Raw genomic sequence first — 23,949 nt, forward strand, 5'->3', positions numbered from 1 at the left:
CCCCTACTCTTTTCCGAAGAGTGTACTGCATTCTTTAACATGCAAATGGACCATAATGCACACGGGACCAATGGCTTAGACGTCTCATCCAAAAGACCGTGTACTATCCTAACTTGCATTGAGCCCTATACTGAAATACACAGACAGCAATGATTAGAATGGAACCAGGGGCCAAGAGATCTCTATGGTTCAGCGCACACATTGGCTACCACCAATATTGCAGACTTTTAACCAATTTTTTTCATGCATCTACTGTGCAATAATCTCCATTTAGTTTATGGAATATGACTATACTAATTGTTTTTTATGAAAGATGAACATGAACTCAAAAGAACTGTTACAGATTCTAATTCATACCAAGAACAATATGAGACTGGAATCGAATCCTTTAAGAACATGCAACAATATATGATGAAGACAAGTTCAAGATGGCTATAACTGATCACCTGAAGAATCTATAGTCCAGAAGCTACCTGTGCCACCACCCCTCCTCACTTTGCTCCTTTTAGAGGCGGAAGTAATGATCCACATCCATTGAGGACAGGTTTAACAATAAAATGAACATGTTCTTCACATTCATTCACCCCCTCATCCTCTACATCAACTATCCACATCCATGGTCTACACCTACAAAATCATAAGATAATAGTGTCTTTACACAAAATCCTGCTGCCTCTCTTTGGAAAAGCACAGGCTAAGTTGCTATTAGCAACACATAAAAAGTGTATTATTTGGTATTTGGTATGTACATTTTTGCTCTTCCTGTCATGCAACCTGGAGCTCAAGGAAAAAACATAATTGCACTGCATGTGGGCTATGCGATATTGGCCGGCCTTAATGTAACTGTGACGAACCATTGTTTTGATTTAGATCTCCATTTTGATTGCTCTACCAATTAAGCTACTAAATGAGGCGAAGTCATTATATTTCCTTTAGATCGTCATTTTTTATTGCTCTACCAACTACTGTGCAGAGAATATGCTACAGCTACTCTCAACTCAATCACCGATCGTTCATTGCTCTACCGAAGCCATCTACAAGGCCAAGTAACAGATAAAGCGTATCTGTGTACTTCATCACAATTACACGATTAGGTCAGTGTAGACTATATGGCCACCCGTGGTGCAACTATCTTTTAGTGGAAGCCAGATTGCAAGAATAAAAATGAACTGTTTGCCAAATAATATAGTTGAATTCATTTCAAGCCAATCTTAAACATCATTTCCCCAGAAATTTATCATAAGCAAGGACCCATAAATAGGTCCAGAATGACTTTTCCATCAATATCTTTGGTTACATTCTTCCAAAAAAGTCACTTGTCGGATTACTGATAAATTATTATGAAAACTAGGAAAAATTGGCCCAAAAATCTTCATCCTGTTCCATCTGTCTGAAATTCCACATCGAATTACAGACAATCAACCATAAAGACGATCGGGCCCATTTTCAGGATGGTCAGACCCAATTTTAAAGTGGGCCTGATCGTCCTGGAAAGTGACCCATAAATCTTCATCCTATTTGTTTGAAATTCCACAGATGTATCTGCACTTTTGAGCAACTTATACTTATTATATCTTGCACTCAAGGCAAATTATTAGGTGCTACGGAAATTTTTCGTTTACTACGGAAATCTGAAGACACAGACTACGGAAAAGCATTTTATGAACTTGAAAAGTCTCCCTTTCCCTCACAAACGTAACCCAATTACTTTGCCTAAAGATGGGCTTATACTTGTGGAACTAGGGTATTATTATTATCTGTGTTCTAATTCCGTCATAATCACTTAAATCATTCATATTAAAAATAATTTCATTGTAATTCCTATTAGTATTATTGTATTATAGTTTGAGGGTATACAGTATAATAAAATATGGAGTTAGTTTTGGATACTTAACATAGATACAAGGAAACCCCTTCCAGCAAAAATTAAACATATCAACGTTGCAGAAGTAACAGTAAGAGGAATTGATAGACCATCAAAACATCTTCACTCTAAACAAGAACTGACTGTGATTAGATGCCCACATTCAGATCCTTTTAACTATTTATCTAATAGCAACTGTACATCTTTTAAAGGATAGTATCCTACTTTAATTCAACAGCATTAGCCATACTGACGTCTACATCACAAAATGAATTTTGTTTTTATTTGAAAGGGAGGAACTGTTCCTGAAAGGATATTAGCCTTAAATGTATCATCAATGTTATTATTCTTATCGATGTTGCCATTAATGTCATTCTTCTATTGTACCATAATTACATTATGTCCAAACTCACAAACCATTTCATATTCTAAACATGAAATATTTTCTTTCTTTATTCCGGATTGATTCTAACTATATTATTTGTACTGTAGCCATAGTTATTATGTATATTTCAGTATTTATAGGAAAGGGAACAGAGCCTACATGTGCTATCGCTCATTTATTTTCCAGGCATCTGCCATTATTTCTAAAATCACCATCACTATTACCATCTTTACTATCATCATCACCAGCACCATTACTATCATCATCATTATTATCATCACCACCATTTCCATTACTATTACCATCACAAATTACTATCATCTTCACTATCACCATTACTGTCATCATCAACATCAAAAGTATTATCTTTAAAGAAGGGACTCTAACAATGTGAGGTTTAATCTATTTTTTTTAATGTAATTTATTACACTTTTAATTTTCTTATGTTTTTCAGTTGTACCAACATCATTTGGTCAAAATTATCTTTTCTTATAATTACCATCATTATTAGCTATAATAGGAAAATTATCTGTTCATCAATTTTAATTTGCTTTCGCATTTTAATCATCGCTGCATTAATATCATATCCACTAAATTTGAGCTGATGCATAAGAAACCCACTGCTATATATATTTGATCAGATGAACATGCAAGCATCTTTTGATTCAGATACAACTTATTATCAATCATTCTTAGAAAGAAAATAAAATATTATATAGAAACTTATGAATAATGTAAAGAGCCACCTAAATTGATGGTGCATCTGCTCTACAGACATCAATCCTTAGAGATGTCATGCCCGGCATGGCGGCAACCCTACAATTTCTTGTCTTTGAAGTAGATCATAAAACTGAATCAAATTATGTGCGAGAAAAACATCAAGGTTTCACTACAAACGTAAGAAAAACTGACAGAATGATAAATTAAATTCATTTGTTATATCCCCTCGGAGTTGTTATGAACGTCCGCAACGATTTGTTTACGTAAATGGCGTGATGGGATTTACAACGACCTCATTCACCCCTCACTTTGATGAATATAAAAGCAACAAAAAATGAAGATAAGTTGGGAATTAACTTGGTTATATAGCGATATCAATTAGAACATCATAGTAATAAAAATAGCATTAACAAATAATAAATATTATTATCATCATTAAATAGTATTAGGATAAATATGAAAATATGGGACTCATTTTCATGTGTCAATTTTGAAGACGAAATTGATGAAGATAATGTGAGAACAAAATCTTCGGTGTTAAGATGCTCATCTTGTAATAATTAAGTCCTTGATTCACATTACGTGTAACACCAGGATTTTTTTACCCATGACTAAAAAAAACTCCATCCCCTAAGCCTCTGAATAAGAGCTTCACATGCAATCGGCAAAATATACTTCTTGTTGTATTTTTAAAAATTCTACAATCTTTCAGTGGTCCATTTTGGTTGAAAGTGGTATTAAAACAAAATTTTATTTCCAAAGGAACGATGTTACCACAGACAGCTAATAATTTTCAAAAACAACACAACAACAACAGTTCTTCATCATAGCCTATATTGAATCATGGAGGAAATATTTCCTCCATGATTGAATACATATAGTGTGGCCTTAATGGCCCCAACAAGACATGTTTTGGCAGTAACTAGGAATAATTTGGAGATCACGCCTAAGCCTCTGAATAAGAGCTTCACATGCAATCAGCAAAATATACTTCTTGTTGTATTTTTAAAAATTCTACAATCTTTCAGTGGTCCATTTTGGTTGAAAGTGGTATTAAAACAAAATTTTATTTCCAAAGGAACGATGTTACCACAGACAGCTAATAATTTTCAAAAACAACACAACAACAACAGTTCTTCATCATAGCCTATATTGAATCATGGAGGAAATATTTCCTCCATGATTGAATACATATAGTGTGGCCTTAATGGCCCCAACAAGACATGTTTTGGCAGTAACTACCACCATCGTCAGTTATCATATTGCACACAGGCAATCATTTGTATAAGGGAAAGAAAATGCAATGTTTTGCATGCTAAGTTGTCGAATGAACTGTAATTATTTAACAAAACACAATATGAATAAAAGATGAAGTAAAATCAGAGAATCTATGCCTTAAGGGAGGAATGGAACAAATTTAAAATGACAAAGATAAATTAACATGAAAAATCTGTTTGTTCAGTGTTGGCTACTCCCACTGATTATGCAAAGCTTTTTTAATTTTAAGAAATCATATTTATATTTTTTTTATTACCATCCAACAGTAACTTTCAGCTGAGGCAAGGTTTTTTTATACCTTGTTTCGCAAACTTGCTGCCTGCCAACAATGGTGGTTTTAACAATATATGGATGTGAAAAGACAAAATAGCATTTCCACAGGAATATACTTTGAAAGACAAATAAGAATTTTCGTGAAATGCTCTATATGTATTATAGTACTATACTCCAAAAAATGGCAAATTATAACAGATTTAATCAATTTTAAACACACACAGTCATGTGAGGAGCGCAACTGGTCACGATCTGTCAATTAATTAATTTGTTAATTGATTAGAGCTTGTCATGGATTAATTGGTTTGATTTAGTAAAGTAGGTGTATGTGAGAGTTGAGAATCAGCTTAATTCTAGTTCTTAGGCACGTTTTCTGTATCACTAGATAACAGACTGTCCAGAATCTATGAAAATTTAAGAATAAGAATTGGAACAGTAGGTTTAGTACAGCACTAAGACCAGACTATTTTTTATACCTTGTTTCGCAAACTTATTTTTTTAAAGATCATCAGTGGAGGGCAGAAAAAAAAAAAAAAAAAAAATTGTTTCTTATCCAGCAAACTGCTTTGCCAAAAACATCCAAAGATGGACAAAATAAAAATAAATTTTATTGGTGAATATAAACAGTGAATAAATGGGGTGGTTGAATGTAATATAATTAGGAAAAAATACACATACTCTATCTGATTTTTGGAGATTTCAAGGCAATAAAGAATTTTTTTTCTGAAATTTCTATTTTTTCGTGGAAGCTATTTGGTCAAAAATAAAATTAGATTTTTATTCCAAATCATCATTATTGGTGGGCGGTGGGTTCGGTAAACCATGTATAAAAAAAGTCTCGCCTAAACACATAGTGGAGTTGGATAGCCTAGTGGTTAAGATGCATCCCTTCTAATTCAATTCCTGTCATGGTAACAGGACTTTGTCATGATCAAAACAACTCCACTCTCTAAGCCTCATAATGAGACGGTTACTCACTGCGTGCGACGGCGACGTGACGAAGGAGGCACACGAAGAGGCAGACCCAACGGATCGTCTTTTATGAGGATCCGTTCAGATTGCCACTGACAATCAGCAGACGGCGTTGCGTCGTCTATCGCTCGCCAGAAGCAAATATGGATTCGTCGTGCGACGGTCGTACTACGCAGCGAGTGTCCGGCATTAGTCCATGTAGAGTATCTTGTGTGTATGTTTGCCTTGTGAAGAGATTTTCACTTAGTATTCTGTTGGCAAATCCTTGGGCTCTTGTACCAAAATTTGAATAACAAATCTCTTTTTTTTTAATTAAATAAAATTCACCACAGAAAGCATATCATTAATTTTAATATTTTCATCCTTACTATTATAAGTATTCAAATAAATCAAATCAAATTAGATCTAAAGATCCGAAGAATCTCACAAATTGATCTCTCTCAGACACTGAGAAAGGACAAACGAAAATTAAGGAAATCAGAAAATCTCACACATTTTTTGGCATAATGTTTGAACAAAAGTTGAAATGTTTTTAAATTTATTCCACATTTCAATGCAGAGTATCATAACAAGACAACAAAAAAGAAAAAATGTCAATTCACTTTAAAATTAATGCAGAGCTGAGAATGCCATGGTGTGATTGATGTGGAATATCTCCATTTAAAGACCAGATTCCTTCAGCAGAGCTCCTAACCAGACTAGGGATCAAGTACATAAACACCCTTCTTGGAAGAGGACGTCTGAGCCGTTTTAGACATATCACCCACATGGAGGATTTATTGACCAGGAAGTGTCAAAATGCGAATGTTGTGGGACCTAGGAGTAGAGATATGCCATGAAAGACATGGTAAGAAGTAATTGGTGGGGGACCTGATGTTCATGGGATTTGATGTGTCTTAATATTAAGTTAAGGGGGAGGCTAATTATCAGCCACTAGTCATGACAAATATGTGGCTATCTGGCCTCGATCTCAGGTTTACCAAATTTTTATTTAAAAAAAAAGTACTTTACAGGAATTCGTTATTCATTTATCTAAACTACATTTATAGTCGGCGACTCTTGCAACAATTCTGATATACAGAGGCGCACTTATTTAACTCAGAATACGAACATCAAAAATTTAAAAAAATAATGTAATAAATCAATAGAACAAATACAAATGGAGAGCTGCTATTCACAGCCATCTGGCCAACCCATGTAATATACAGTAATCATATTTAATAACACACATTTACATATAAATCATTGGAGCTACCTAGTATCATAAATTTGACCTTTGTTTTTGACTAGGGACATAGTGTTTCTGACCAAATGATCCCTGAAATAAACTTTCCTTAACTTGGGATCTTACACCTGGTACATGTGTTAAATTCTTATGTATGGGTTACACAAATCTGATCTTCACCGTCTCCCAACAGACTCCAAACTTAGCAAAATTGCATTGAAACACATGGCACGTCATTGCTCATAAAACTTCTCAATTCTCAATACAGAACAGAGAGAAAAGAGACAGGAAAAGAAGATTAGGAATACGATAATCATCTCAGATTCTTATTATCACATTCAATGTGTTTCATTCTCTTGCTTATTATACATTGTACAGTCAATTATCCCTCAGGAGTTCTGCACGTAACATCACATTTTGATCAAAGTCACAAACTGTACCCTATAGCGACAGACGGTTCTCTGTTGCTCGGCATTACCAGGAACAATTCTTGCCGGGTAACATCGAAGCATCATTACGTCAAATGTTATCAACTATTGAATTTGCCATAAACGGAAACATTTTTGGGTCACCTGCTAGATGTACTGTTGTTAATTGTGGTTTATTTCTATAAATTTTTTCCCCTCACACATATCTAAAATATAGAATGGAAATGTCACAATCATCAACAATCATTGCCAGGTGTATCAAGGGGTATTGAAATGCGGAGGGGGCTAATGGGATAGCGTGATAGTGAAGTGAGGGGAAACAAGGTGATTCTTAATTACTTAAACATAAAATTTCTAATTGGGAACGGGAAACTGGGAGGTTAAACTTTTCTGGAGGAAAGCATACACCTCCCACGCATCCTTAGATACTCCACTAATCTTTGCCGCCACCCCAAGCTGCTCATTCGATTCAAAATACGGTTGTTGTTTATAATGATAATTGCAACTTCTGAAGTCAAACCTGGACAATAGAAAATTTCTTTTCAGGTACAAAACATTCACTGTCTGCTGAACTATATTATAGATAGCATTCATAGCTTAGAAGGCCATACTCAATTCATACATGTATATTTTTCAAATAAATCTCCAAGAACCTTCGTTCATCCATCGCTGTCACACATGCTAGTCATTGTTTCAGGTTTTGCCAAGAAAGCGATGACAGTGGCGTCATCAACAGCGACAACATTTACAATTATAACAATTACAATAATGGATGCCATTGTTCTTGGCACAGAAAATCTCAAAGCATTTTCCTTTATTACACGTTGACATTGAAAACCGTGATGCTTATACACAAAGTAAATTCCCTAGAGTTATATAAATAATAGTGTTATCATAGGGAAGACGCCAACGGACATTTGTATACTTTTTCCTCAAAAGAGGCCCTCCATCGTGTAAGGACTGGCTGGAGTAATGTCATGTCACAGTGGTATTGTCCTTATTTGGAAAATTTTATTATAACTATCTTCCCTGTTGAAATACATTGGAGGAAAATATATCACATACTGTATGAATATGTATCAGTATATATGAATATGTATGAGGTGTAAAAATAAGTATGCTATTAAAATGTATATATATAAATTAAAAGCAAAATACTGACAATTGCTATTGGAAACAATATATATATATATATAAATAAGTTTAATGCTGTATGAATATGCATGTATTAAGTATAAATATGTATGCAGAATGAATATGTAAGAGATAGCATGACTAATATGTAAGACTCAAGATGAAAATATAAAAGTTATACTTTGTATCTTATCATTGATGAATGCAATATAAGCAAAACAAAAATTAAACTCACTGCTTTGAAACCTCTGTACATAACCTGAAGTTCTTGTTTGTTAAACTTTGTTGTTTTGCATAATTCATCCAGACCCTCTGGTTTGTACCTTGCAGCACTCAGGTCCATGTCTTCTAACTCATTATCTGTAAAAACAAGCAATTTTCAAAGATAAGCATCAAACTTAGATTTTAAAATAATCAATCAAAAAACTTTCATGAGACATAAAACAAAAAACGTAACATTTGGAGATGAAGTGCAGCGCAAATGGCATGGTCCTGGATTTAATCATAGATAAACTGGGAGATTTTTTTCAACACTACCAAATCAACTGGTATGAGGTATTTATAATGCACCTCTTCCTTGAGGTTATAAAGTGCAGTTCTTTTGCCTGGTCATTTGGGTCCACATGCTTTAAGTGTTGCTGCTGGTAATCAGCGCAGGAGCAAGTAACCCCATCAGGTTCCCATTTATACTTCTGGGTGGAGAGAAGCAATGCAGATAAAGTGTCTTGCTCAAGGAAACATTAAGCGAAATGCACAGCGAGGGATTGAAAGTCTGACCTCGAGTTTGGAAAACCAAACCGATCTCGCTGCACCAAACCGCTTCCAACTAAACATCACTTCCAAAGTGACTTCGGTTGTAGAGATATCCAAATAGATTTGTGCACAAAAAATTCTTTAATTAATAAATCTATAAGTATTCTAGTCATACATCAGATCTCATCAGAAAAATACTTTAATGATGAATCAGCTCTAACTTAATCACTATATTCATTTTGCTTGATTTATTGTAAATGGGACACAAATTTCAAAATACACACAGAACAAATTAAATGCTTAACATAAATGATTTATGAGAATAATTGTGAATAACAAAACAAACTTTGCATCAGATTAACAATAATAATAATAATAATAATAAATAATAACATAAATACTGAAATCCATTATGCTGCTTTCACTTTTTGATTTAAGATCTTTCATGTTTTATAATTCTTCGATATGTAATTATACTATATTATTTATGTGTTTTTCTAACCCTGGGAAAACAAATTTCATTTACTTCATATCAGACAATATATCAAACTTGAACATAATGCTATAAAGAACAAAACTGCGCATCAGACTGACAATAACAACATTAATACTGAAATCCATTATGTTGCTTTCACTTTTAAAATTAATATCCTTCATGTTTTATAAATCTTTGATGTGTAATACATATTATTTATGTGTTTTTCAACCTGACAATAAATCAAACATAATGGCACAAAAATTGAAAAACCTTCTGATGAGTAGAGAAAGGAAAATGTGAAAGGGAAGTGCCTTACTAATAAGGCAAACATGAATGAACCATGGGGATTTGAACCCTCCACCTCAAAGGTAAAGGCATAATATCTGCTTCATCATTACTCATTTTAAAATCATTTCATTACTTTTGAATTCTACAGAGACGCAGAAAAAAACTGCAGCCATAAATTAATACACCAATAACTTTTCTTTTAAAAATTTAGGATTTATTGTACTGATGACAATTTTTGTTCAACTGAGCAAGGCATCAGATGTTGTTGACTGCGTAATTAGCAAATAGCAATATTAGAAGTGAATTAAAAGTCACATCAACCTTGGAGTACACTTAAAATCTCATCATCATCCCAAACATTATCAATATCATCATCCTTATCTTAATTATCCTTCCTCATTCTAGTATGCAGAAAACCTTTTAAGATCAAACATGGGGAGGGGGCACATCTAGATGTGTATAAGAGACAGAGTCATAATTGCTGCCGTTGAGTTTCCATAATTTCCTATAATGTTGCATATTTGAAATCTTCTTTTAATTTCTATTCTTTGTTTCATTTGTTTTTAGGTAATGATTATTAAAGACAGATAGCATTTGCTAAGTACATGTTTGTTGTCACTTGAACAAGATTTCATGTTGCAGGTTTGTCCTAGCTTTTAATCTACAGTTGACACTTGACATAAAGAAGCTAGGCCTACAATGGTGGTAAAAGTTTGTGGATTATGTCAAAATGCTATTCCTGTATTGCTGAATGTGCATCATATACCGTACACAAACAAGATTTTTCTTCAACGGAAATGTTGTTGCTCCATTAAATATAAAGTACCGGTAGACCGACAACAGCTATTACTACTTCCAATGAAGCCAATTTATGGTTTGAGCTGTGCATGCCTATGTCAAAGGTCAATTGACATAAACCTATGTTGTGTGTATGGTGTTTATGTGGATTGACCATGATATGGCATGTGCAGTTCTAACTACGAATTGGCTTATTGAAAATTCTGGGGTTCAAATCTGAAGCATGGCAAATTTACAGATTGTTATTAAAAATACTCTGTTGCGCACGCGTTGTCGCGTTGTCAGTCTAATTGAGTATCAAATTTTATTTGACAAAAACATGTGACATGCTTAAATTATGACATCGCATCATGACCATATATAGGCATATCATGACCATATATAGGCACATCATGACTATATATGGGCATACCCGCAAGATTTGATTGAAAAAAACTGACTACTTTCTGCAACATTATGGAGTGCTCTTCAGAGACCTAAGAATGTATGATCCAAAGATGAGAATTAGGTGACATGCCTAGAAGCCATGACATGATGTGCTATAGCTAGATGTAATCAATATCAACAATAGGGGATGAAGTACAGGAACGTAGGCCCATACACCAGGATCTCATGAGGGGGTTTCCACAGAACCAAGGGGTTCTGGGATCATGGGGAAGGGCTCTATGTGGGCTGGAGAGATGGATATGATTCATTTTTATCATTTTTAAAGGAAGGGATGATTTGGTGTAGCAGAGGGGTTCAATGGAAAAGGGTTCAGCAAAACCACATAAACTACCCCTCCCGCTCGGTAATACAGGCCTTGAGGTATTTGTTTTTGCAACTTGTCTAAAAATCTTGCAAAATACAGAGATTTCAACAAGGATCAACACCTTAGTTTCCTAAATCCAAGTCCTCAACTAGTTACTAATATCTATGGTAATTTATATCATCAGATACTATTACAGCCGCAAGCAAATCTAAATTCTAATTTGACATTTCAGTGAGTAAAAAGCTATGATTAAACTTTAATTAAACGCTGACGTGAACAGAAATCTCCTCACAAATATAATGAATACAATGCATCAACATGAAAGTACAATAAAGGGTACAAAAACAAATCTATTTGTCTTTAACAATATACCATAAAAAAGATATGTTGGATGACGGTAAAACTTTATAGATACCGTGTTAATAATGATTCCTTAGTTGTTTCAATGTAAAGTTTAATATAATATTCTTCTAGAGAATGAATATGACACCATTATGACCATATATGGAAGGGATATGGTATCATCATGTTCATATATGGAAGTGATATGGCATCATCATGCTCATACATGGAAGGGATATGGTATCATCATGCTCATATAATGACAGGAATATGACAACACCATGCTCATACATGGAAGGGATATGGCATCATCATGCTCATATATGGAAGTGATATGACATCACACTCACATATAGAAGGGATATGGCATCATCATGCTCATATATGGAAGTGATATGACATCACACTCACATATGGAAGGGATATGACATCATCATGCTCATATATGGAAGAATATGACATCTTCATGCTCATATATGGGTAGGTCTAAATCACAGGTATTTGCCAGAGAAAATACATTCTATGCACAAATACACAACCAGATAGCCTATAAGTACTGATTAATTATGCCCTTATTTCTTAGAATGCATGTGTCGTCAGCTCTTTAAAAGTGGAATTTCTAAACAAACCTAAAGGTATATAAAGTCAACAGCTCACTTTCATCATGAAAACATAAATAAACATTATATCTTCCTGCTCTAAATAGTCTGCCTAATTCAAACAAACATAAAAAAAAACACACTCCTCATAAACATTTTGCGCATAATTTAAATCAGAACGATCATTGGTATACTATGCTAATTCGTATTGCAACAAATTAATACAAAACACCATCAATACTTTCTCATTAAAATCACAAAACATATGGCAGAACAGTTGCTAGACGAACAATAAAATCATAATCAAATATCTCGCAAATGTCCTAAACCGACAAGCCAGCGTGCATTAGCCACTTGCAATGGCCTACACATAGCAACAATCAGTAATAAATGGACTGATTCCCTAGTAACCTAGAGTCATAGGGATTTATAAGCTTATAAGGCAGGGGGACAGCTGTTCGGTAGAATATTATAATGACTTTATGGGGCAATGACCAGATGTAGCCTTCAGCTTCAAACGATTTATTTCTAAAAGGAAAGATTTTGATAGATAAATCCTTATCGCTAATTGTAAACAAGATGCAAAAAAATTAGTATACATATCTGATTAAAAAAAAAAAACGTATAAATAATGAACTTGGTTCCACATGAAATGGATAACTCTACAAAATATTTTTTTAGATTATAATCTACCATGTTATTTTATTCTGCATAATATATATCATCATCATCATGAAAGACACAGTGTACAAAATACACAGGGATCCCAAGGCTTCAGGAACTCATGGAGTATCCCAGAAAAAGGGACGGCCTCCTGCACACCCGCAAACAAGCAAGAATCTCCTAGAAATCCACCCATCTCTGAAAATGTATAATCGGGCATGATTTCACTGTTTTATTATCAATTTTCTCACGGAAGCATTGCCGATAGGTATTACTATGTGCAGCAAAATAAAATTAAATGTGTTAAGGAAGCGATCCAACACTTCGGCCGGTGCGACTCGTGTCGTGATGCTGAACACCGGCAGGCCTCTGTAGATTACGGTCGGTAGAAACCATGGGCTCTCATTAACCAGATCAGTGGTGGATTCAAGGGTAGGGGACAGGCGACCCGGACCCGGGTCCACTAATTATTTCAAAATGAATGGGGTAGGAAAAAAAATCAAATTTAAGTCAGAGAGAGCCATTTCCAGTCATCTAGAGGTGCCATAATCATAAATTTTCTTACCTCACCTCCAACCATGGTGAGACTGAGGTGGTCTAGACCCTGGTAAAAGTCCCTCCCCGCCCCCTTCCCCACCTTTTAACCCGCCACCGCAGATCTAACGGAAATGACTTCTTCCAACTTGGAACCTCTGAAATACATATTACGTGTTATGTACATATACATGCACATACATATGTAAATAATAGATACTACGCAATGAAATAGCAATCATTTGAAAAATGCATATTATTAGTAACTAGATCTGCTATGAATGAAAACCGTATTACCAGGATTTAACTGGGAATTTTTCAATAATACATGACAGATAACTATACGAGTACAAGGCATTGTGTTGAATAAATGTGTCAGTTACTGTATTAATTCAAAACTTACATTATGATTGCATTCATATGTCCTATTATGTTTATGTATGAATTTGAATGTATATGATATATATCACCCATCTAATATCTACATTAATATTTTGTATGAATTACTTGTATTGAAAGTTCCAAAGCCACTATTTTTTTACCAACAGTAAATCTATAAACAGTTTATATTCCGTAATGAAGAAGCTCGAAAAATATAATACAAAATCATAAGGGTTTAATACACATGGTGGAGTTGCTCAGGAAATGATGGAGCCTAGGGTTCACCCCTCAACTACACATTAAAGTGCTTTATTTGTATGTAAACGTTCTAATTCACAATGTGATGTCATATATGATGCTTAAAGAATAAATCATGTTACCTATTTAGGGGCTTACTTATAGGGAGATTTGTCATATCAGCCATATGGAGAACGTGTTTTTAAAAATTATGTGCTGGGGCTAATCAGATTTTGTTTCATGCAAAAATGCTTGTAAGTGTAAATTTTGTGCAATAAAGACTCTGGAACCAAAGTGGAATACAATAGAACTTGGCAAATAATACCCACTGGTACTCCTGAGTGGAGAGAGACAACCACAGGTAAAGTGCCTCAATTGCCTAAGGACGCAAACGAAATGCACAGCGAAGGATTGAACCGCCAAAATCAAATTTGAAAAGCAGAACTGCAACTGCTTCGCAAAATATTACCTACATACACACACCAATTAAAGAGAGAGTTTACAGTATTCTTTTTTTCGGGTTTACATTTATGAATGAACGCAATTTTAAAATGCGGGGAAATAATATTTTGATGAACATTTAAAAGCCTATAAAATGGCTCTTATTTTTTGGAAGATTGGCCCTACATTTGGCTCCGTTTTTAGCCACCTAGATGCAGTATTAATGCCATAAAAAGCAGAAAAAAGCAGGAATACCAACAATGAAATGGGGGGGGGGGGAGGTCGCCTTATCTAAAAATCTTCTCAAACTCGGAAGTCATCTTATATGCAGATCACCTTATATGCGAGTTAGTAATTTTTCTTGTTTTATTTTTTATGCTACCATCATAATCATCATCGTTACATAAATAAAAAATAAAAAAATTAAACTGAAGGATCTGAATATCAAATTGTTTTAATATTAAATTGAATAAATATCCTATTTAAAATTTATTATAAAACTATTATTAGGAGCAATGTTTCTGAATATTTTTAGCTTGTACATGTAGATCATAATGTGAGAATTACATTAACCTGTAAAATCTGTCATTTTCATTATCATTAATATACTGTTGTAATATAAGCTAACAAAGCAACATAGCTTATGTTATATCGTCAACATGTAATTATTACAAAAAAAAAAAAATCAACTCAATACAAAAAAATGATAATAAATTTAAAACGAAGGAAGACAACATAAACAACAATGTAATAACATTCTAATTTTAATATGATCCAAATGCATTATTTTTAAATATATGTACAGCGAAAATGATGCCATCAGCAACAATTTAATAATGCATAAACATGACAATTCTATTACCTAAATTTGCTAAGTAACGACAACAAGTGTAGAATAACAATAGATACTCTATCGGATGACAAGAGAAACCAGTCTCCAATAAACAATTATCTAAATAGGAAAAATGATTTATTTCTAGAAAACTATTTACAACATCATACTCCGATTCATAATGTTTGCAGCTCATTCATCCAATTCAAGTTCCTGATTCAAAACACAGACGCAGGCCCATACACCCCAGGGTCCTCATAATTTAAACCAAAAACGCATCGTTCTGTTGAGTATAATCTTTTAAACGCAGCCTAGCATAATTTAGTATTTCAGCACTGCAGCGAGATGACAGATGTTTTATAAGATATGACGTGTGTTTCGGACTAGAACACAATGCTGATTTGCATGTCGGAATAATGATAAATAATACCTAAATAGTTGGGCTGTTGACTGTAATAAAATTATTGTTCAGATGAGAAATAGGTATGAGAAACCTTACAGGTAAGTGAAGAAATGTTTAACAAAACCATTAGTGATACCATTGGTTACTAATTAGCCTCTGGATACAATAACACACCTGATGCTAATTATAATTTTCAGACAATTAATAAACAAGTATATCTCATAATTACAATGATGATTACCATGGTCTATTACATCCTTCCAAAACAAGAGAGCTTAAACACAACCATTCTGAGTAAATATCTATCACAAATCCATCGTTCAACCACATCGCCGGAAATCAAATAAAACAGTACATGACTCAGAAAATTATTACGAATCCATAAAAATAAACAAAAACAAATTTACCTTACCCTTATGTATTGAAAGTTTAATTCCCATAACGTTTTTTTTTTCTCCTCAAATCACCTTCCAAGACAAAAATCTGTCAAAAGCAGGCATAAGGTATAGATTCATATAGACTAGCTGACAGAGTGTGTTGTGTTGATCTGTTTCGTTTGTCAAGCTTGCGTAATTGAAGCTAACTCTGTAGCTACCTTGAATATGTCATTATACACCAGTTCCCCATGTGAATAGCGAGTGCAGCAGTTTATCTGCTGATCTCAACAAACAATTGTCTAGGGCCCATGCTGAGAGTAGCTATATGATGAAAACAATCAATTTTCCGAGTGAAGTTCACTGTAATCTTCCAAAGAGTTGAGCTCACCTTTAAGATAGCCAGGTAGAAATTACACTGAGTAAGAACAGGAATAAATGCAAATATTTTTTAGCACGTTGGATGATTATTTTTATAAGCAGTGTCGAGGTGTCTGTATGTAAAAGGCTGTTGAATACTAAAGCAGTTTACATCCTTCACACTCGAGATCCAGTTATGTTTTACGGAGCAACTGGGACTGAGAACGCCAATTATTTATTTTGTGATTGATTTCCAAAGTGAAATCTGGCCACGTTTACCAGATGATTATTATTTAATATGCTATTAAGGCTACTTCTTGGAGTTTACGAGAATGAGTTAGCCTGATTCCAGGTATAAACGATCAATGCTTTGATTACATCTTCTCAACTTATAAATAATTGGTACTTGTGAAAGTGTAACACTTAGGCCTGCTATAGACAGAATAGAATATATTGGGTTTGTTTTTTTATGTATAGAATTTAGGAATTAATTATTTAACTACTTATCCTATAACAATTCAATAACAACATTAGTGCAAGTTACAAATGATTAAAAAATTACAAATATATATTTATCTAAATAACAGTTGTCCTATTTTATTACTATATGATTTTTTTTTTATTAATGGGATTTTAAAATTAAAGTATATTATATTTAATGTATACCTATAGAAATACTAAAATAAGAAGTATAATAATTAAAAGTATTGAATCAGTGCTTTTAGTTGTTTTTTTTTTAATTACACACTGTATTTATTAAAATGTAATTAATTTTTTTTTTATTTCATTACCAATTTTATCTGATCAAATTAGATTTTTTAATGAAAATAATTGTTGTCAATGCATATAGCAAGTACGATTTTCCTGAATTATGAATATATTAACTTGTTAAATTCAAATACGGTACTCTACTTTGCTGATGTCCATTAATGTTTTTATAATATATTTTCGATTCAATCAAACTTTAGAGCAGGGCATATCAATGGATGCTATTGTTATGCAATCCCCAGTTTTTTTTTCGGGTTTTTTTCCAAATCTATATATCATATAGAGTTCATATTCTGTGCTTAGGCTTAAACTTACTTAATTCTCAACCACCCACAATTAATACAATCCTTTCTAGGACACAAGAGAAAAATAATATTAGGAAATTGTGGACTTGTAGATAGGTGGTTACTTGCTGTTCAATTCTAAGGTCGTCACTAGGACAATTCCTATAAATAAGGTACGAGTATTAATTACAATACAAAGTAAAAAACATTAATACTAGGCCTATATAAGACTTAATTTATTATTCATTTATTCATTTTGAAATGTTGTACTATCTAAAGTTACATACACACTCACACCAACATAGTAATTTGATGAATATTTTATTTTATTATTATATTGTTTTGTTTTAAGTGCAGATTGAATTCCACTACAAAGCTATACTGTTCAACTACAATATTCTTTCTAATTTCCATAAAAGAATCCCCTATGTACAAATAGAATATCCCTATACACATGAACAGAGAAACATCGGTGACACCAGGAGAAAGGGTCGTGAAACAAAAAGCACAGCGTGAAAGAACATATTTTTGAATCTGTCTCTTAAGCAAAAGAAAGAATTTATGAACGGGATTAAAGATGTATAAACAGTCCCCTGAAAATTTAAAAAAAAAATTTAAAAATTTTTTAAATTAACTTGATTTAGCAGTGACATACAAATTATTACCTTGACCATAGAAATTATTGAATTTTAAAAATGAGTACCCTTAATTTTTTACTGGTTAACGATAATAAAAATAATAAAACACTTCTAATGACTTGAAGTATTTATTCACTGAAACATTATGGGTTAACATTTTTGATTATTAAGTTTTATGTTGCATCAAAATGAGCAAGTTAATTTCTAAAATGAAATTTCTAATGTAACTATTATTAAGATGTTGTATTTTAGTTTTTCTTTGTAAATTTTAATTGATGATTAAATGTGTGTTCGATAACTAATATAATGCGAGCTTTTGTGTTTTTAGTACATTTTGATGGTAAAATATTAGATTTTAAAATGCCTATTCCAGAAAACCTATGAAGTCATTCAGGCGTAATGAACGGTAACCAACATCTGGTTGGCGACAGAGGGCGCAACCTGGTGTTGTGACGACACGACTGTGTCTATATTCATTATATCACTATTGTACAAAAGCTTTCCTGTGGAATCTTCCAACCCCTGAACTTTGGCAAATTACATGCCCTAAGGTAGATAGCTAGTTCAAAAAGTCAGGCACAGTCGAAGTAACTGTTAGTGTATATAATAGATGAATCCACATTTTCAGACAGGAAGGCTGTTAAAGCTGACAAATTTGCTATCTATTTGATATTAATAATAATGACAGTACCTAGTTTTACTAGGGAAAAACATAAATCAAAGTTTTCCTCTCTACAAGATTGTAGAAAGTTGAACTAAGTGAACAAAAATGTGTGATTATATAATATATATGTGGCAAAGACAAGCCAAACTAGTCACTTGTCGCAAATGGTGTTTCAGAGATAATGACCAAAATATGCTTGAATGTCGAACTTTTTGAAATCTATTTTATTGCACTAGATATATATACATCAGGCTATACAGTTACTATCCCCCTTTTCAATATTAAAAATCAAGTTTTTAACAATGTGGTGATGGTTTCTGCCTGAGAAATGCCGAAATCATAAACTTTGAAGGCTGATTTCTCAAATACTATTCTTTAAACAGCTGTATGTTTAACACTTGTAACTTTATAAGGAAATGTCGGATTTAAATGATTCTTTGACCATTTTATAGCTCTCATTCTATTGTTTAACCCTGTATTAATAATTAAAAATCGATTTTTGCAACCATTGACTTGCTTTCTTGTATACACACACATACATATAAAACCAAGTAAGTAACTGAATTGGTGACAATAAAATAATAGTAAAGTTCATGAAGCTATAACTTTTTAGTGGCGTAACCAGGTATTTTTACGACGCCTAAGCACCTCCCTTTTTGTTCAAACATGAACAAAAATAATAGTAAATTCATGGAGATAAATAGCAAAAGTAAATTAGTTTAGACGATAACAACTAATGGTGTAATCATATGGCCATCGATATGTCCCGTCCCTAGGTTTGCACCCTGTGTAAAGTTCAGTGGATATAATAAGTATATTCAGCACCCCCTTTTCAAAATCCTGAATACGCCACTGCTTTTAATGGTAATTTTGGTCATCATCCTCTGGTAAAGAACGATGCTTGAAAGTTTTATGCATTGCATATATTAACAGTAATAAGTTTTAACAAAATAGTGTTTAATACTTGATTTCTTTAATGACCGCAAACTGTATCAATTTTAAAATGGTAATGCTACTTAATCTTTTTCCTATTAGTATAATTGTTTACATTCTGTAAGAGTTTAATGCCATGTATATCTTATGAAATTATTTCAAAATTTGGTAGTGTCTCTTTAAATAGAGAATACCTAAATCTGGGGTTATTATGCCTATATTACTGCCAGTAAAAGTGCAAGTAAAAAGAAATATATGTTCCCTATGTAAAGTTATACAATCTGTGTTCAGTTAATCAATTTATACGCAAGTTAATAATTTTCAATTGCAAATTGTAATATATTTCTGGCCATTTAAACACATGATTAATACAGTTTGTATACAGTATTCTATCCACATACTACACGATTAAGTATATTACCATTAACATAGAACGTATGCTCTGTAATTTATTATGTTATAATAAGTAGGTAATAGTATTTCTGTATTATATGTAAGTATATCACAACTTTATTTTATTGTATGTATTGATGTTAGAGCTTTTTAACAACCAATGTAATTTCCGTGAGGACAAATAAGTTTGATTCTGATATTATTTTCATTGAAACTTAAATTAGTTACTTTTATTGATTTTATATTGTCACTTTTACTTTTAACTGAACCACACTAAAAATGACTACATTCACATTGAGTAATGGTCTTTTTACTAATTTTATTATCAAATTTAAAATTGATGTAAATTTTAAGTGTCTTTTATATCGCACTGTGTTTTTATGTGAATTTTAGGTGCTTTATATTGTCAAATAAAAAACAAATTTATAATGTAAATAAATGTTGGACAATAAAAGTTATGTTATCTTATCTCTATTGAAAGTATATTCTAGAATAAAGAAAGGATACACATATGTTTGACTGAGGAGTTTTTAGGTGTTAAGAGAGAGAGAGAGTATACTTATCTCACTTGACAATGATTTGAATCATGAACAATTAAACACTAAAATGAAATTTAAATATTAAACTGGGATATACTATGGAAAAATTCAATTGGATAAATTTGTAGTAAATTTTACATAAATGAATAAGCACGTACCCTTCTTCCACTGACAACACCAGCGGAAAAGAAACATCTTGTCGCCTTTGTAAAGCACGAAACTCGGAATCCTCGGAATCCGTTATACACCCACACTTGAATGTATCGGCACAAAGAATATACCCTGCATTATCCCATGACCTTTGAGATTCCACAGCAGACTATTAACAGTACAATGAGCAGTTCCAAAACGGGCTCAAATCCCGTCACCAATTTTACTTAGGATGACCGTGTTCGCACAAAATATAGTTACACTGATCACCAATCGTGTTGTCTGTTAGTTGCTAGATTATGCATGTTGGTATGGCTATGTCCAATGAAGTTGATGCATTCTGCACACCATAGTTTAGCCCCGAGAAATATTCTATTATAAGCCGGTGTAGGTAGGCTGAAGACAGGTTTCAAATGCTGCATCTAGCCCCGTGCCTCTCGAAGTTAACACAGGGACTTAATGATTAAAATAAATCACTGCGAACATGTGTCTAGTAACGGATACACTTGAACCAATTTGAAATGATGTATTAGGATGTGTTATAGAAAAGGAACCAAGATGATATATGCAGTACCGTCGATCGCAAGCAAAGGTATTATAGGTATCATACTAAGCCATATTCCGTCTAATCTGTTTCCTTATAAACATAGAATAATCCATTTTGATAAGCTGTAATGACAACGAGTAACTAGGTACCATGCAAGAGTGTCATACAGCATGCATTGATTACTCAATCGTTTCTCTCTCAGGAGATACAGTAATGATCACATCAACAATCTATTACTGTATACCATGCATAGATTGATAGTGTTCTCTTGCAAGTGGCTGAATTTAATCATCAACATGGCTCTCAGAGCCATGCTTGTACCTAGGAAACCATATGCTAATGAAGCAACAATATGACAGCACTGCATAGCAATACTACTGGTATGATCCAACTCGAATTTGATTGCTAGTAAACATTTTGTCTAGAATATCCGGGCTTATATTACAAAATAATGACCTGGATGATGTATTAAGGATTATCAACCTGTCATTCTTATATGTAACATGATATTCCCATGATAATGGAATATAATTTCAAACCTATAACGACTATTTCACATTAATAATGAAACGCTCATTGTTCGCCGTGTAAGGATACACCAAAATCCTGGGGGATATGTTTTCTCTAACAGAAAATGCATCTGTGAGGAAATGCATTTTACACGCCACCACACAAAACAAGGACGCTGGACGACAGCATATAAAGTCTATATGACAACTTTATTGATCCACAAAGGGAAAATGATTTGCTTGTCAAATTTGTATAAAATATATAAAAAAACAACGTATATGATTCCCCATATTGATAATATATTCAGTGCCTATGCATGGAAAAACTTGCTGCAGTCAAATGAAATTTTAAAAACTGGCCATGATGTGAATTGAACAAAGTTCAGTCATCGGCAGTTGACAGATAGTGATGAATAAATATGTGACAGGCTGTGGCAAAAAAACCTTCCATTTGTTGCATTTTTTAATTGTACATAAACAACCAAAACGCTTGAGAATCATAATTTTGAACATTTTCAAGTTTTTGTATTTTATATTGAAGAAAATTTCTAAAAAATATCAATCACTAAATCTAACAGAAAAGTATATTAAGATCTTAATAATTGATTTTGAAGTCTTTGGAAGCTGTTTTCTCAAAACCTACACAGCGGATATTCAATGAATTAAATATTCATACCTTTGCTAATACTCAAAAAGTTTCCATCAAATAAACACTGTTTTAAAGAATTCTCACAGAATCTAAAAATACCAAAAACCTCAAATTTGAATTTTTCCTACAAACGGCTGGTGTTGCCAGAGCCAGTCACATATTCTAAGCTCGGCACTTACTACGTTGTACGACTGTCGCACAACTAATCCAACTCCGCTCTCTGTGAGCGCTAGACAATGCGACACCGTCTGCTGATTGTCGGTGGCAGTCTGAATTGATCGTCATTAAAAACGATCTGTTGCGCACGCATCGTCGCGTTACGTTCTTTATAGAATTGCGTCGGCCGACGACCGTCATGCGCAGTAGGTGCCCGGCTTTCAAGACCGCACTTTACAGGCTAACAAACTATTAGAAATATTCATAAGCTTTTAATTATGCGGTGAACATCTACAATGAAGGTTGTGAATATTTGTAAAAAAAATGTTGGTAATCTGTTAAGCTCTTTACTTAACATGTATGTTACAGTATAAAAAAAATTACAAGGCCTCCAAAAATATTTCATTATAATAATAGCAGATATGTATTTATTCCACAATTTAAAAAAAAAACATTTTCAAAGACACATCATCAGGTAATAATTACTTCATATTAGTTTCATGTAATAAGTATTCTATTTATAGAAATTAATTTATTCAACAATATAAAATGAATATAAACTACATACATGACAAAAATGTACCAACCAAAATGTTTTTACAAGGCTGGGAACAGAATCCAAACAAAAGGATTAAAATAAATCTGTCATTACTTAATAAGCACCTTGCAAACTGACATTTACCAGTAAAAGAAAAGTGTAATTACTACTTTTCCCAGGGATTTTTTTTATCATAAATTGCAAATTATTGCTGTTGAAATGGACATGAAATAATGATTTATAGACATGCAAATGTTATTTTCATAGAAATCTCATGAGGTAGGAAACGTATGGAATCAATACTTCTCCACGGATTTCATGTTTACATTCAGAAATATCAAATAATAAAAGTGATATTATATGAGTGACGTAGAGTCAAATTTGCATAATTTCAACGTGTCATTCTGTGAAATGGAATTTATGGCAATCACAACTGTACAAAATTTCAATCATCCTAGAGTGTGCTTATTATTTTCTGTTTACTTTTTCTTACTAAATCAAAGAACATTTCACCCTAAATCAGTGTTCTCCCGAAGCCGTTTTAGCCATCAAATTTACCATTAAAAAATTTTACCAGTAAACGCAACCTGCCAACCAGTAAAAATTGTGTTTGTGAAATAAAAAAATAAATCTTGAATCTTGAAATCTTGAATCTTGAGTTTATGCAT

General features: G+C 33.0%; 1 protein-coding gene across 1 annotated transcript in view; it reads right to left on the bottom strand.

Moving 5' to 3' along the window:
• Window positions 1-21,622, bottom strand: part of LOC117102589 (Kv channel-interacting protein 2-like) — a 59,791-nt gene extending 38,169 nt beyond the window's left edge. The window contains exons 1-2 of the mRNA XM_033242915.1: window positions 20,891-21,622; window positions 8,515-8,639 (exon numbers count right to left, since the gene is read on the bottom strand). Coding sequence (XP_033098806.1) covers window positions 8,515-8,639; window positions 20,891-20,927 — 162 coding nt within the window. The 5' untranslated portion in view covers window positions 20,928-21,622. The remainder of the gene's footprint in view (window positions 1-8,514; window positions 8,640-20,890) is intronic.
• Between the last annotated feature and the right edge of the window lie 2,327 nt (window positions 21,623-23,949).

The sequence above is a fragment of the Anneissia japonica genome, unplaced genomic scaffold (genome assembly GCF_011630105.1).
Source record: "Anneissia japonica isolate Jap-2015-1 unplaced genomic scaffold, ASM1163010v1 scaffold1489_len2284818_cov182, whole genome shotgun sequence".
NCBI classification, from domain to species: Eukaryota; Metazoa; Echinodermata; class Crinoidea; order Comatulida; family Comatulidae; genus Anneissia; species Anneissia japonica.